At 39.4% G+C, this 15445-nt stretch overlaps 1 protein-coding gene across 1 annotated transcript in view; it reads right to left on the minus strand.

Moving 5' to 3' along the window:
* Positions 1-15445, minus strand: part of SLIT3 (slit guidance ligand 3) — a 634924-nt gene that overhangs the window by 569123 nt on the left and 50356 nt on the right. Inside the window, exon 3 of the mRNA XM_024247052.3 lies at positions 8978-9049. Coding sequence (XP_024102820.1) covers positions 8978-9049 — 72 coding nt within the window. The remainder of the gene's footprint in view (positions 1-8977; positions 9050-15445) is intronic.

A 15445-nucleotide genomic window follows, 5' to 3' on the forward strand; every position in this document is an offset into this window, starting at 1 on the left:
GACTGAGATGATCGGTTTGGGGGAGGAAGATCACAGATATAAAGTAATATTTTCATTGCATCATATCAAAAGCACATACTATCAAATGATTTATCAATGTTGACACTAATCTTGATCACATGGCTAAGGTGGTGTGTGTCATATTTCTCCATTGTAAAGCTACTGCCCACTCCCTTCCCTTTTCACATAGTACTCTTTCGAAGGAAGTGTCTCTGTGAAGTCCACATTTAAGGAACAGTGAATTAGGTTCTATCTCCTAGAGGGCAGAGAACCTACACAACAACTTAGTTAGAATTTTTCTGTATGGGATCTTTCTCTTTATTCCACTTATTTATTTACTTATTTACTTCTGTGAGTATGGACTCATGGATATTTAAACTTTGGTAATATTTCAATAATTATTTTGTTACTCAAATTGTTCCAGCTTTGGCCACTAGGAATTCTTTGTTTGCTTTTATGTCCTTTTGACATACTCCCCAAATTGTGGGGTTTCACATTTTGTTTTGAGCGCTCCCTTTATGGCACAACAACATGCCTCAGTCCTAGAATAAACCATTTTTCCAAGATGCTTTAATTCCTTTCTGTGGGAAAATGATTTTAAAAATCATCAGCTGGGTGCTGGGCATGCTCATTGCTACTCCAGTGTTGTTGCTTCCAGGCCCTCTTGCTGATAGAGCAAGAAAAGTGTTTTTTGTTTTTTTTTTTTTTTTTGACTGAATCTGTCACCCAGGCTGGAGTTCAGTGGTATGATCTCAGCTCACTACAACCTCTGCCTCCTGGGTTCAAGTGATTGTCCTGCCTCAGCCTCCCGAGTAGCTGGGACTACAGGCACATGCCACCAAACCTGGATAATTTTTTGTATTTTTAGTAGAGATGGGATTTCACCATGTTAGCCAGGATGGTCTCAATCTCCTGACCTCGTGATCCACCCACCTTGGGCTCCAAAAGTGCTGGGATAACAGGTGTGAGCCACCACACCCGGCCAGAGCAAGGAAATATTTTTTACATATTAGCTCATATAAATACATGTATCAAAAATATTTCTATGTATCTATTCATCAATATTAAATAAAAGTACCTACAGTAGGCTACATATGAGTTGATACTGATGTCTCAAACTCTAGTCCATTCACACATATTCTAGCTTTCTCCATTGTTTGTTTCTAACCACCCATTTCAACAGCGAGAAATCTGTCCTCACCATCCACCATCTATTGTTCAATTCCAGTACACATGTACAGTGTCTCAGAACTGTTAACCCATATCCCCAGGGGAAACAACTTTACCAACTAGAGTACAGTTCTTCTGTGCAGTTCCTTTTGCCTTTAGTCTTACAGACTCCACTCATTTCCACAGCTTAGGTCAGCACCTTTGCTCCCTCAAGTTCAGTGACGCTGATGCATACATTCATCACAGTCTGTATTCCATCCTGGGATACCCCACTCTCCTACATGACTTTTTAAAAATTTGCATGCATTATAGTTCACTCTTTGTGTTGTAAAATTTTATAGGTTTTGATAAATGCATAGTGTCACGTATCCACCATTTCATTATCACACAGCATAGTTTTACCATCCTAAACCCCACCATCCCTCACTGTGCTTTATTCAACTTTCGGTTCCCTCTTCTCTGAATCCCTAGCAACCATAGATCTGGACTGTATAAGACTATGTTTAACTTCTTAAAAAAGTGCTAAACTGTGTTCCAAAGTGGTTGTACCATTTTGTATTACTGCCAGCAATGAATGAGAATTCCTGTTACTCCACCTCACCAGCAATTAGCGTTGTCAATTTTTTAAATTTTCACCACTGTAATAGGTGTGTAGTAGTATCTCATTACACACCTATTTGCATCACCCTAATGAAAAAAGATGTTGAGTATGTTTTTGTATGCTTACTTGCCAGCTGTATATCCTCTTCAGTGAAGTGCCTATTTGAATCTTTTGTCCATTTCTTTCCTTTATAGGGGGAGAGTGGTATCTGCTTACTGTTGAGTTTTTAAAGCTCTTTGTATATTTTGTATATAAATTCTTTATCAGATACATGTTTTGAAAATATTTTCCTTATAGCTTTACATTTTACATTTAGGTCTATGAATCATCTTGACTTCAATTTTGTGTGAGATGTAAGATTTGTATCCAGATTCATTTTTCTGTATCTGGACAGCCAATCGTACCAGCACCACTTGTTGAAAAGATTCCTTCTCCCTTGAATTATCTTTACACATTTGTCAAAAATCAGTTGACTGTGTTTGCATGGGTCTATTTCTGAGCTCGCTATTCTGTCCCATTGATGTGTGTGTCTATTTTTTCACAAATATCATGCTGTCTGGATTACTTTAGCTTTACAGTAAGTCTTGAAACTGGATAGTGTAATTTCTACAAGTTAGTTTTTCTTCAGTATTGTATTGGCAGTACTTATTTTGAAGTACTTCTATTGTTAAGTTCTTTTTTGAGTTCTTCACCCCTCCTTTCAAATCCTATGTTTCTCTTATTAAATTTCTGAGTTTTTGAAATTCAGACTTATGTTGTTCTCTTATAATTTATGTGTTCTTAAATTCTTCTAGCCAGTTTTCAACTATTCTATTACAGTTTATTTGTTTTGTGGGTATCTCCTTTTATATGTTTTCATTGTTTCTAAGAAAGTTCTGCTTCTCATACTTTTTCTTATTTAAAAACCTTTATATGAGCTTCAATCAGAATCCTTTTAACTGCTTATTTTTTAAGTGAAATAAATTTCCCTGTAGTTTTAGAATGGAGCAGTGAAATAGCTTTTTTATTTTTTAAATTTTTATTTTATTTTTTATTTTTTAATTAATTAATTATTTTTTTTTAAATTTTTTTTAAGATTTAAGACTCTAGAGCTCATTCTTGTTTTTGCAAAGCAATGAAAAACATGGACTTGTATTTTCCAAGATTTGACTCTTCTGGTGAATTCTAACATTATACTTCTCAAGGAGTTCTCTTTTTATTTCTACTATTGTTCCTTTTCTGATCAACTACCCCCAGAAGTTTCTTACCAATGTTAGACCTTTCCTAGGAAAAGAGCCTCATTTTTGTTTGAAGAGTTCATAGGCCCCAGAATGTTCCAAGTATTATCAGTCATTATTACATCATGGTTCCTTTGTACTTATCATGAATTGGATCTGATAGAACTCTCTTCTATATTTGGCAGCTTTTCTCAGATTGGCCACTGCATTTTCCAATGAGTAGAGATGGGTAATTTAAGGGATGCCCTCTTCTCAGGGTCCTAAGAACCATATCTGCCTTCCCTCTGCTTTCTCCCACACAGATGAGATAGCACAACAGTCTTGAAACCATCTACTGGGGATTCACTGAATTACTGCTCCAACTAATTTTATTGTAGATGTTGTGTATGTCTTTGGTTTTGCTATCCTAGCTGTTCAGCATGTTTTTATTTGAGAGGTGAAATTTCCACTATTAAACCAACCTTGCCTTCTTTGAATAAGCCAAATTTGGTTGGAATATATTATCCTTTTCACATATAACTGAATTCATTTGCTAGTATTTTGTTAGGAAATTTGTAAAAATATTCATGAATCACAATGGTTTATATTTTTTCCTTAAAATGTCCTTACTGGGTTTTGTTCTCAAGGTTATGCTGGCTAAATAGACAAATGTTCATTCTTTTAATAGAATGAGTTTGTATTAAGTTGCTATACTTTATTCCTTAAAACTTTGTTAGAATTTATTGCTAAAGCCATCTGAGCCTAGTTTTTTTATGGAATGTTTTAAATATTTAATTTCTCTAATTGATATAAGACAGATTTTCTATCCCTTCCTGTTTCTATTTTCAATTTCATTTACTCTTTAAAATCGTTAAGATAAACTTGTTCAAAGTCTGCTCCTATTATCACTTTAATGTTTATAATATCCATACTTATATCCCTCTTTTTATTCTTCATGTTGGTAATTTAGTCTTTTGTTTTTTGATATGTCTTGTCAGTGTCTGTAATTTTAGTTGCTTCAAGAACTAGTTTGGCTTTTTAGAATTTTTCTATTATACATTCATTTCTATTTCCTATACTTCTGCTCTTAATAATTTCCTGTCTTCTGTTTTGTTGTTCTTGCTCTAACTTTGTAAGGAGGATATTTTAATCAAGATATGTGCTTCTTTTAAAATATATACTATACATAATATATACCATAAATTGAATAATATAGCTTAAAGGCTATACATTTTCCTCTGAGCATGGCTTTGGCTGCAGTCCACACATTGTGAGACATAGTATGTTTATTAACATTCAGAAAAATATGTTCTAATTTCCACTGCGATATGTTCTTCAACTCGGAGTATTTAGAGGTATATTACTCAATCTCAAAATATTTTGGATTTTTCTACTTTTCTTATTAACTTCTTGATTATTCCTGCTGTCAGAGAACATGCTCCATATGATATCCTTTGATATTTGTTGACTTGCTTTCTAGATCAGTATATAATAAAACTTTAATATGCCCTTGAAAAGATGTCTATTCTATGTTGTTTAGAGTGTTCTCTATATATCAATTACATCAGGTTTACAAATATTGTTATTTAATATTCTATATTTTTACTAAGGATTGTACCTCCTTGTTCTATCAATTACCAAAAAGTGTATCTTAACTATGATTATAAATTTGTCTATCTTTTTTAGTTCTGTCAATATTTGCTTTCCATATTTTCAGGCTATGTTTTTAGACACATACAAATACAGATTTGGTATATCTTCCTGGGATATTTCCTATTTTACCATTACAAAATTTCCTCTTTATATCTAATATTTTTTCTTTAAAGTCTATATTATCTTTAATAGAGTGACACTAACCTTTCGGTTAGTGTTTTCATGCTATCATTTTCTTTTTTTTTTTTTTTTACTTTCAAGTTTTCTCTATCCTTATGTTTAATGTTATTCTTTTGTAAAAAGTATATGTTTGGTATTTTTTAAATACAGTCTGACAATCTATGTTTTTTAATTGGAGAATTAGTGCATTTACATATAAGGTAATATGATATATTCATGTTTAAATGTGTCATCTTTCTGTTTGTTTTCTATTTGTTCTATGTTCATTTTCCTTCCCTTTTATCCTTCATTTTAATTCGTATTTTGTATCATACTGTGCTCCTTTCCCCTGAGACTATCATAATTTTTTTGGCTTTTTTTTTAGAGGCTATGCTACAAATTTCAACATACATCTTTGACTTAATAAGGCAATAAATATTAGCACTATTACTTCCTGAATAATTTAATGATCTTAGAACATTTTAATTCCATTGATCCTTCCAATTTTGTGGTACTGTTTCTATTCTATTCTAAGCTTTTTTTGAACTTAAAAGTCATCTCCCATATTTTTCTTGACATTGACTTTTTTAAAAGACCAGGGCAGCTGTCTCAAAGAATATCCCTCTTACAAAATGTGTTTGTTTCCTCTTGGTTTAACTTTTTCCTATATCCCATCCACTTTATGGCAACCAGAAGTGAGATCCAGCTAAATTAGGTTTAGGTAAATATATTAAGCAAAGTATTTCGTAGGTGATACTTTGAGTTTCATATTTTATCACATCATATTTTATGATAATTCTAACTTCACAGTATTCTTGCATAGATTACATGAGATGGTATATGTAAAGTGCCTGACATGCTATCTGACATATGATAAAGAGCAGAATTTCTCAACTTTGGCCCTATTGACATTTTGGGCTGAATAATTCTTTGTTGTAGGGCCATCCTGTGCATTTAAAGATGTTGAGATATTCCTGTACCCCATCTGCTAGGTGGCAACTCCCAGTTGTGACAATCAAAAATGTATCTAAACATTACCAAGTGTCCTCTGGAAGGCAAAATTAGGCCCAGCTTAGAATCACTTATATAGAACAAAAACTCAAGTGCTTTAATAAATATTCCTCAAGCACTTACTATCATGCCTTGCTCAAGTCTGTGAGATTAGGAGCTAAATGGGACATGAATCCTGACCTCAACATTCATGGTTTTGGGAAGAAACAATCCAGAAAACAGGGAATTAAAATATGGTGTCATAAGTGCTGTGATAGGAAGACACCTGTGTTATGAGAGTAGGGGCACCTAACTCAGCTAGAGGCATAGGGTCCTTTCATGGGGGAATAGAGAATTCTGAGTTGAGACCCAGAGGACAGGCTTCCTTTTCCTTTCCCAGGGAAGACCCAAGAGAACAAACCAATAATGACTACTCAGAGTGGAAACAAACTCTCCAGAAATGAAGTATTATAACCCCTATTATTTCCAGGCTCTATCTTAGAATATAATCAATAAAGATTTATCTATTACAAAATACAGAGACACAGATAAGGTGAGCCAGGAGTAAGAGCTAGAAATGGCACAATCCACCATCATATTATTAATAGCAAATGTATTATGTTTTCCAATTCTACATCCCCCAGTCTTTATGAAAACAGAACGAATAACCAAAACCAGATTAACGCCTATCAGGATTAATGTCACACACATCCCTTCTTGCTAACACTGAAAGGTATTATGAGAATGACTATTCAGCTGTGTATATGAACCCAGCTGCCTGTGTTTCTAATCTTCTTCCTGATTAAGTACTTCTTCAGATCACTTGCAGTAGAAGTCAGAGACTGGCTAACTGTTCACTAAACCTGTTTCCTCTACTTCCTGGGCACAAAGCTCAACTACCTTTCCTCCCTCCTCTGTAGTTTGCTGTGGCCACATGACTGAGTTCTAGCCCAAAGTATGTGAGACTGGAAGTGACATGTACTTCTTGAAATCTGCAAACTTCCCATGTGAAATTTTTCATGCTGTTTTCTCTTCTCCTGGCTCGATGCAGACAAACACTGGTACCTTGGAAGCCAAGATTTAAGGAGGGTAAAGTTGAGGAGAAGACGACGACTTTGTCCCTGAGTCTCCACTTGGAGGAGAGAGGCCTTATCAGGAATGCCCATATTGGGTTTTACATGAATAAGTAAACGTCCACTGTGTTAAGTCACTGAGATTTGAGGGTTTATCTAGCACAGCAGCTAGCATTACCCACCTAATACACCAACACGGAGAAATAATCAGGTTTCCTCTGCAACTGTAATCCATTCAGTTCCCCAGACATGCATGGGTATTTCAGCCTTGTTCATCAAGCCAAAGAAAAGAGGCTTTGCCAAACTATTTCACTGATATTCTCTGGAGTTAAATGTTTATGCGAGAGGCTACTCTCAGGGCCCTTACTAAAGATCACACTTCATCTAGTATCTGCTGCACATGAGTATGAAAGAACATCATCTTTCATGTCAGACAGAAGTGGCTTTGAATCTTGGCTCCCCTCCTGACCATTCTTTGACTCAGTCTCTCTGGGTCTGCTTCTTCATCTGCAAAATGAGGGTAATTACACCTCATAGGAATTTTGTGGCAATAAAAAAATACAAATAGCATGTAAAACACTGGCATAGTTCCTGGCATGTCCAAGGTACTCAATTAGTTCCTTCCCCAAAACCAGGAAATTAATGAATTGGGAATTGTTTTCACTCTTCTAATCAGAAGGCTAAGCAAGGGGTGGCCTTTTCACAAAGGACCATGTATTGATCTTTCTGTAGAAATGCTGAATATTTCATACAAAGGAACCAGGTTCAACAAATACTTTTATGTTCTCTTTGGTCTAAATAAGAAGAACTTGAGTGTTAAGAAACTTAAAAATAAACGTGTAAACAGAGACAACATTCATTCTTTTTATAACTATTTTCCCTTGCAAGAAATAAATGTCATATTTTCAAACCAACACCAGCAGAACATATGCTGGGATTTGACCCAGAAGGAGAACAATAAATGAGACGGTTCACACAACAGAGAGGGAGGAAAGCATTTTTCTGGGTAATACTAATTGACATGTAATGGGGACCTTCCCCGTTCTTATGTGGCCCCAGATAAATTGACTCCAGGGGAAAAGATGGCACATCTCAAAGCTAACTAGTCAGAGGCAGGCACACCACCTTACCCAAGCCCACCTCTGTAAATGAGATTTGGCAACCAGACAGGTAAACAGAACACAGTTCTTCTAGGGAAGCCGCCAGAGCCGTGAGCTGTTGCAGCTTCATCCCTCTGACTGCAGAAGAAAGAGGCTGAAATGTCAGGGCAACCAAGATTCAGAGAGAACTTTGAAGAGAGCCACCCACCAGCATGACTAAGTGCTCTTGGGGACAATCCCTGCTCAGAGGGCAGAAAGCAAATATCCAGATGTTATGAGCTGCCAGATGTGATTAACAGAGGAAAGATGAAGTTGCCTACTTAACCATCTGAGCAGCCCTCCTCAAAGTAATCCAAGAGTTTTCTGCAAAAGTATTCATCAACAAAACAAATGGAGGCTCCAACCATCTTCCATTCCCATCCCTTTTCCTCTCTCCCTCTCATTGAGTCAGAACAGTGGCCTATTTTTAAACCACTGGCAATGCATTCTCTCGTGGAAACGTGGGGGCTTCTTGACACAGGCTGATGCTCACTCACAGGAGATACAAGCGCGCTGAAGGCTGCGCCTACTCACCAGTCCTTCCTCTCCCCACAAGAGTGGGGCAGAGAACACTCAGGGAGGAGAGGGCCTCAGGAGGAGCTTCTGCCTGCGCAGAGGACTAGGGACTATCTGATGCCAGATCTCATGGCAGGGATAACTGCAGGCTTCCCTCCTCCGTGGAAGGAAAGGTTTACACTTGGGTAAAAACCAGCCCCTTATACAGGTACCAAGACAGAGCTCAAGCCTGAGAAGAAGGGAAACAAACCCTGAAAGCTGATTCTAGCAACTTTTACAGAAAAGGAGTGTAAGTGGATCTCAGTGTTTCTTTAACATGCATCTAATGTGCCTTAAGTATAATAGCAAACATTCTATTAAAACACTGGAGACCTTTTTTTAACAAGTTTATAAGGCCAATTTACAAAAACAAAACAAAACAAAACAAAAAACACTAAAATTAAATAAATACTTTAAGAAAGGAGGCTGTGCTGTACTTACAGTCGCTCCAGCTGCTTCAGGTCCTGGAAGGCGCCTCTCTCGATGACGCTGACCTGGTTGTCTTCCAGATGCCTACAACCAGAGACAGCAATGACTAAGGACAAAGCTGGGCTCAGGGACCCTCATACTAGGCTTCATGCCATGCAGGCATGGTCACTCAGCCCTGCTGAGTGATCGTCAGGGTCCCTTCAACTGGGATCAGTCTGACGGGACAAGATAACTCATATCCCAGCTTGGTGTCACGGTAACCAGGGTTTTGCCGCCTGCACACTTCTACCTGACAGATTGGTTTCCATGCCTCTATTTTAAGAATGTTCTCAGTAAATGTCCCCCCAAGCACTGCAGGATGTTGCGCAGAAAAGGAAGAGGTAAAAGCTGCTCTTTATAAAAACCACACATAGATTCAGCATCTCTTCCCTGGGAGCTCCCTCCTCCAAAGATTTAAAAATACTTCATTGAAAAGGGCCTTCCCTGCTCACCCTAGTAGAAAGGGTGAGGCTATTGTGAAACGACTGGCTGTCGCTAAGAAAACCAGCCTGGTCCCAGGAACTCCTCTCACCGAGAGCCCAGCTAATCTCAACCTCATGATGATGGTCCTAAAAGATCAGGCTCCCTCCCTCCAGCCACACGCTTCACTCACCCACCTAAGTCCTCCAAGCAGGTGAATACAAATCCTAAACACTCTGTATAAGTGAGTCTGGTTCATGCATGGAGTATATCCAAAGAATTTAGCACATAATGAAATGTTTCCCTAACTTAAAAAAAAAATGGCCGCTTAAATGGATAAGCTGAACAGCAGGGAAGAGAAACAATGAAGCTATGTAGCTTCCATTGGGGGCTGACCTTAGGCTGGGAAATGACACAGATTGCACGTGGTGGCTGAATGGGACTTTACGGGGATGCAGTTGTGACTGGAGAATGTTTCTTTAGAAAGTGTTTAGAAAGGGCTGTGGATTCCTCTGGATTACTCAGGAGGAGAGGTACCCACAAGCACCTAAGTAAATGGTAGATGGAGAGGAAGAGCAACCCTGGGAAGGATGCATCTTTATATCAAACTGAATGCTCCATGACAGTCTCTCCCTACTAGATGTTTCATAACCTCCCGCACTTCTCAGCCTTAACACTTGGGCCCTTGTGTTTAGTTCCCAAGTCTATCTTCCCCACTATGCCTAAGGAGCAAGAAGATACACATTATGTCCATCATCCTACTCCCAGTTCTAACACAGTTGCCTAGCACAGCAGGTACTTCATAAATGCTTACTGAATGAATGAAAACCTACAGAAGACTTTGGGCCATGGCACATACCGATTGTATATGTGTCTGGGACAGGTAACTGTTTCATTTGGGCTCGATGATATTTTACATTTTTGTGAATTTGTTGCCAACAGTTGAAAATCAGGATATTTCACATGTACACACACCCACAACCCGCAAAAGAAACTCCTTTTGAAAAATCAGCTCTCACATTTCCAAATATCAACTGACCAGAAGTAGAACTGGTCAGGCGAGGGTCCCCAGCCCCACAGTTTGCCATGTCCTCATCTGCTCTGCTTCTCACATTTCTATTACTTCTGGCCCCTTACAAGCTCCTCACTTAACACCTATAGAAACAATTGAAGGGAGAGGCTAAAAGACTTGCCCGAGGAGAAATTATTTATGCCAATTCCCACAGCCAGGTAGGGTGGGCCCTCTAACTCCCAGTCTGGTGAGCACACTAGATTTAGTTTAGAAGCCCTGTTTTGCTTGCACATTAGCTGATGATATAAGAGTAGGTTAACTAGCCAACCTCTCTGAGATTCAGTTTCTTCATTTGTAAAATAGAGAAAATAAAACACTGCAAAAGTTCTTAGGAGAACAAAAATGGAATAAATAAGTAAATCATCTAGCCCAGGTTCTGCTATACAATTAGAGGCTTAAGAAATGTTGGCCAGGTGCAGTGGCTTACTCCTGTATACCAGCATTTTGGGAGGCTGAGGCAGGTGGACCAGGAGGTCAGGAGTTCAAGACCAGCCTGGCCAACACGGTGAAACTCTGTCTCTACTAAAAATACAAAAATGAGCTGGGTGTGGTGGTGCGTGCCTGTAGTCCCAGCTACTCAGGAGGCTGAGGCAGGAGAATTGCTTGAACCCAGGAGGCAGAGGTTGCAGTGAGCCAAGATTGTACCACTGCACTACTCCAGCCTAGGCGACAGAGCAAGACTCTGTCTCAAAAAAAAAAAAAAAAAAAACCAGGCACAGTGGCTCACGCCTGTAATCCCACCACTTTGGGAGGCCCAGGCAGGCAGATCACGAAGTCAGGAGTTAGAGACCAGCCTGACCAACAAGGTGAAACCCTGTCTCTACTAAAAATACAAAATTAAGCATGTGCCTGTAATCCCAGCTACTTAGGAGGCTGAGGCAGGAGAATCACTTGAACCCGGGAGGCGGAGATTGCAGTGAGCTAAGATTGCACCATTGCACTCCAGCCTGGGTGACAGAGCAAGACTCTGTCTCAAAAAAAAAAAAAAAAAAAAAAAAGTTTTTCCCTTCTCTTGTCTTCCTTTTCCATTCCACTATATGCAAGGAGGGCCTTGGAATGCTAATAGTCTCACACTAGCACATCATGCTAAATAGGGTCCCACTTCAACACTACTGACTGGAGGTTTGCTGAGCTAAGTTTTTACTATCCATCCACCAATCAAATCAATCACAGACTTTGTAGTCATTATTTCCTTGCTGGATAACAAGGACCAACTCTAGGGTATTGTAAGTACCACATTCCCTCTGGGTTTCTGAGGGAGCCTAACTCACCCCTTCTATAATGAATCTTAGTTCTGTGCTAATGAATCTAACACTTCAAGCTTCTTTCAGAGAGGGGAATAGAAGAGATGCAAGGATATCTATATGAGATACACCGTTTCTACCTTGTGCAGGCCCTGGAAAGCTGACTTTTATTAGCTTCATCAGGAAGATTTTTTTCCCCACCAAGACAAGGTCTCATTGTGTCACCCACGCTGGAGTGCAGTGGTGCAAGTTGCTGGGACTATAGGCGCATGCCACCACACCCAGCTAATTTTTTTTTGGGGGGGGGCATAGAGACGGGGTTTTACAATGTTGCCCAGCCTGGGCAGCCCTGCCCAGGCTGGTCTTGAACTCCTGAGCTCAAGCAATCCACCCACCTTGGCCTTCCAAAGTGCTGGGATTACAGGCATGAGCCACCGCATCTAGCCATCAAGACCATCAAGAAGTTTTTTGACTTCTGGATTCCTGTCAGGTTCAGCCAAAGAGAGTCACCGGCAGGAGATCAGAGGGTGGAGGAAGAGTGTGGTTGGGGGATTTACTCTTCTCCATCCCTGCCAAGCCACTTCAGGCTGACTGCATCCCTCTACCTAAGACCACAGCTTCTGTCAAGCCGTCCCTACTTTTGCCAGGCTCTGATAACCACTTCCTCCCTGTGCTTCTTAAGGCCCAGGAGACAGCAGTGGCCCCATTTTGACTCTAGCCTCAAGGAACTGCACTATCTCCTCTACATTTCTCTTAATCTTGCCCACACCTCTAAATAAGTCTTTACTTCGCTCTCCTCATTTGCCCTCTTTTCTGCTGGGACCCTCACTGACTGAGTATCTACATCCCTTCCAGATCTACTTCCTAGTTCCATCACAGTCCAGCCTAGAACCTGGCTATCAGAGGCTCAACAAATCATCAATATTTGATGAATAAATGGATCAGTGAATGAATGAGCTAAGACCCTCCCATCCAGACTTCTGGGCTGAGACGCAAGCCAGGAGCATGCACTAAAAGCCATTGATACCTTCCCCACATTTTCAGACAGGGGATCCAGGAAGGGCTGAACACCCAGAAGGGCTGTCCATGGCTGGAGTCTGTTCTGAATTAGAACAGAGCCTGTGTTCATTTTCAGCTTTTTTGGCATTGTTATTTTTTTAGCTTTAGCACTGGATCAGGATCGGAAATCGCCCCCCATGTGATGATGGCTGGGGTGGAGTTTAACTTTTTTATTAACCCCATTTGGGGTAAAGCTGGCTCCCACATTGTGAGCATAGCAGAGCCCTTAGACTACCAAGAAATGGGACATAATTGATACCACCAGAAGAGACTTTTTCCTACTACCACCCCATGGGAGAAAAAAAAAAAAAATGTCCTGGGCAATTCTTCTATCTTCTCCTTAAATGCTCTTCATTTGGGGAAAATTGCCCTGGGTTGAGACTGAAGTTCCTCAATCTCCATTTTATCTGCTTTTGCCCATATTAACAGTTTGACACAGAAATGGGTGGCCAATTATTCAAGACTACTGATTCTTTTCTGGCTTCTCTAGAAATTGTAAATAAGAAACAGATATGGGGAATGTGCCAAAGTGTGAAAAAAATCTTTTTAAAAAAGATAGTTGTCTAGGTTACTCAGCTAAAAAGAATAGATTGAGGAAAAATATGGTAAAAATGTCTGGATATTTTATTGGTGCTAGTTAGAAAGCATGTCAGCTATTCCACCAGGCAGATTCTTTCACAGTAATAAAGGGCCACTTGAATGGGATTGTCTTTGAGTTGATAAGGAAGACAATGAAACAGAGTATATTAATATTCTATCGGGGGGTGGGGGGTAGGGGAAGGCTTTTTGGCATTGCTTATCAAAATAAGAGGAATGTACCAATTAACTGAAAAGATAAACTGTAGTCAAAGGAATGTTGCAGACCATCCAGGGGATATTAAAACAATCTTTTGTGATTATTTTAAACTTTCTATTTGCAGAAAGCAGATACGAAAATTGGAGTTTTTATTAGTCTTTCTGATGTAATGCTAAGAAAATCAAAGGGTTGTTTTTGACTTTGTTAGAAAATGAAGCATTAGGTGAAATATAAAAGGAAATCTCTCACAGATGCAGGGGAAATAAATAAAAAAAATAAAGTGAGAAGGTAAACAAGCGTCTATTTTTTAACCTGGCAAATGACATAGAATCAGGAGTTGCTACCTATACCTCTTCAATAACAATCGCCCTAAAATTGAACCATGGAATTCCCCCACCCTGATCCCAGTCTCAATTCTGATCCACGCACACCTTCTCAGAACTATCAGTCACTTGACAGACACGTGGCTGCTGGGGCAAAAGACTTGGCACAGGATGTGCCTTCCCTTTGAGGGTGGTGAGAGGAGAGTGTTTGAGACCAAAGATAGAGAACATGTCGGTGTGGAGAGCATCTGCAAGCTGGAGGCCCAGGATTCAGATTCCCCATGTCCCCACACATGTGTACATAACAGAAGCTCTGACAAGCCCCCACATTATCAGTGCTGCATTTACAAAATGGGTAGACTATCACTGTCTTAAGTTTTCTTAGCTTTCTATAATGTGAATATAATGATACTGCATGGAGGTTAGAAAGCACAGAGTCTAGGTTCCAATTCCAACTCCTTCAATCACCTGCTATGTAGAGTTGCATCTACTTAACCTATCCGCACCCTGGTTTCCTCTGCTACAAATAGGGGCTCATAATAATGCCCCACCTTGTATGTTACCACTATGTAATACTGTGCTGAGCCCATGAAATTATCATATCCATCATCATTATTACTAACAACTCAATCAGAAATGAAAAACAGTGTTGTAAAATTAATGCTTCACAAGTAATCATGAGAATAATCAGAAAATGTTAAAACAATGAAGCACTACACGTGTAACTGTAAGAGCTGAAAATACTTCTAACTACGTATTCCCTATACTGCAGATGAGAAAACTGAGGCCTAAGAAGGAAAAATAATTTGCCCAAGGTTTCATGGGTAGCTAATTCCGAATCGGGACCAGAGCCTGGTACTTTCTGAACCAAATACAAAATTCATTATATTTATTATACAGGGCTATTAGTAAAAAGGAGGTAGCTTCAGGTACCAAGACTTTAGCTGTTACTTCTAGTAAAAATTTGCCAGCTAAGATTCCATGGCATACATATACCAAGGCAGTGGCCAGTTGGCCCAGTCTGTACTTCTTGCCTGGAGCCACACTTATGGGTCAAAATTAACCACCAAGTAAAGAAGGAAAATAAAATCTAAATTGTTTTTTCCTGTACCTCTGAATGTCTTAGACTTTTCGACAGACAAGCACTTGGGAAGTTTCTTATCACTCATAGACTTAAGGATGGATGAAAGTGTTCAATATTCAGCAATGAAACCTAATATTCCTTGCTCCCCTAGTCCATTAATGCCCATTTCAAATTTTGCTACCTGTCTGCACAGCTGTGGGTGTTCAACAAGGGCCCTGACCCTTTCTGATGCTCTCCTCCCCTCCTCTCCATTAAGCTACAAGACAGATAACTTTTGTCCTGATTGCTCTTTTAATGCACAGGCTGGAGAAGAAATTATTATCTCTATGGAAGGGAAGCATGGTTAGTCAATCTGACATCGCTGTCATCCTAGAAGCTGGGCATGGTGATTTATTCGTTCATAGCCTTCCGCTTTCCCTATCACTGGAACTAAGTTTTTCCAT

Source organism: Pongo abelii, chromosome 4 (assembly GCF_028885655.2).
Source record: "Pongo abelii isolate AG06213 chromosome 4, NHGRI_mPonAbe1-v2.0_pri, whole genome shotgun sequence".
Lineage (NCBI taxonomy): Eukaryota > Metazoa > Chordata > Mammalia > Primates > Hominidae > Pongo > Pongo abelii.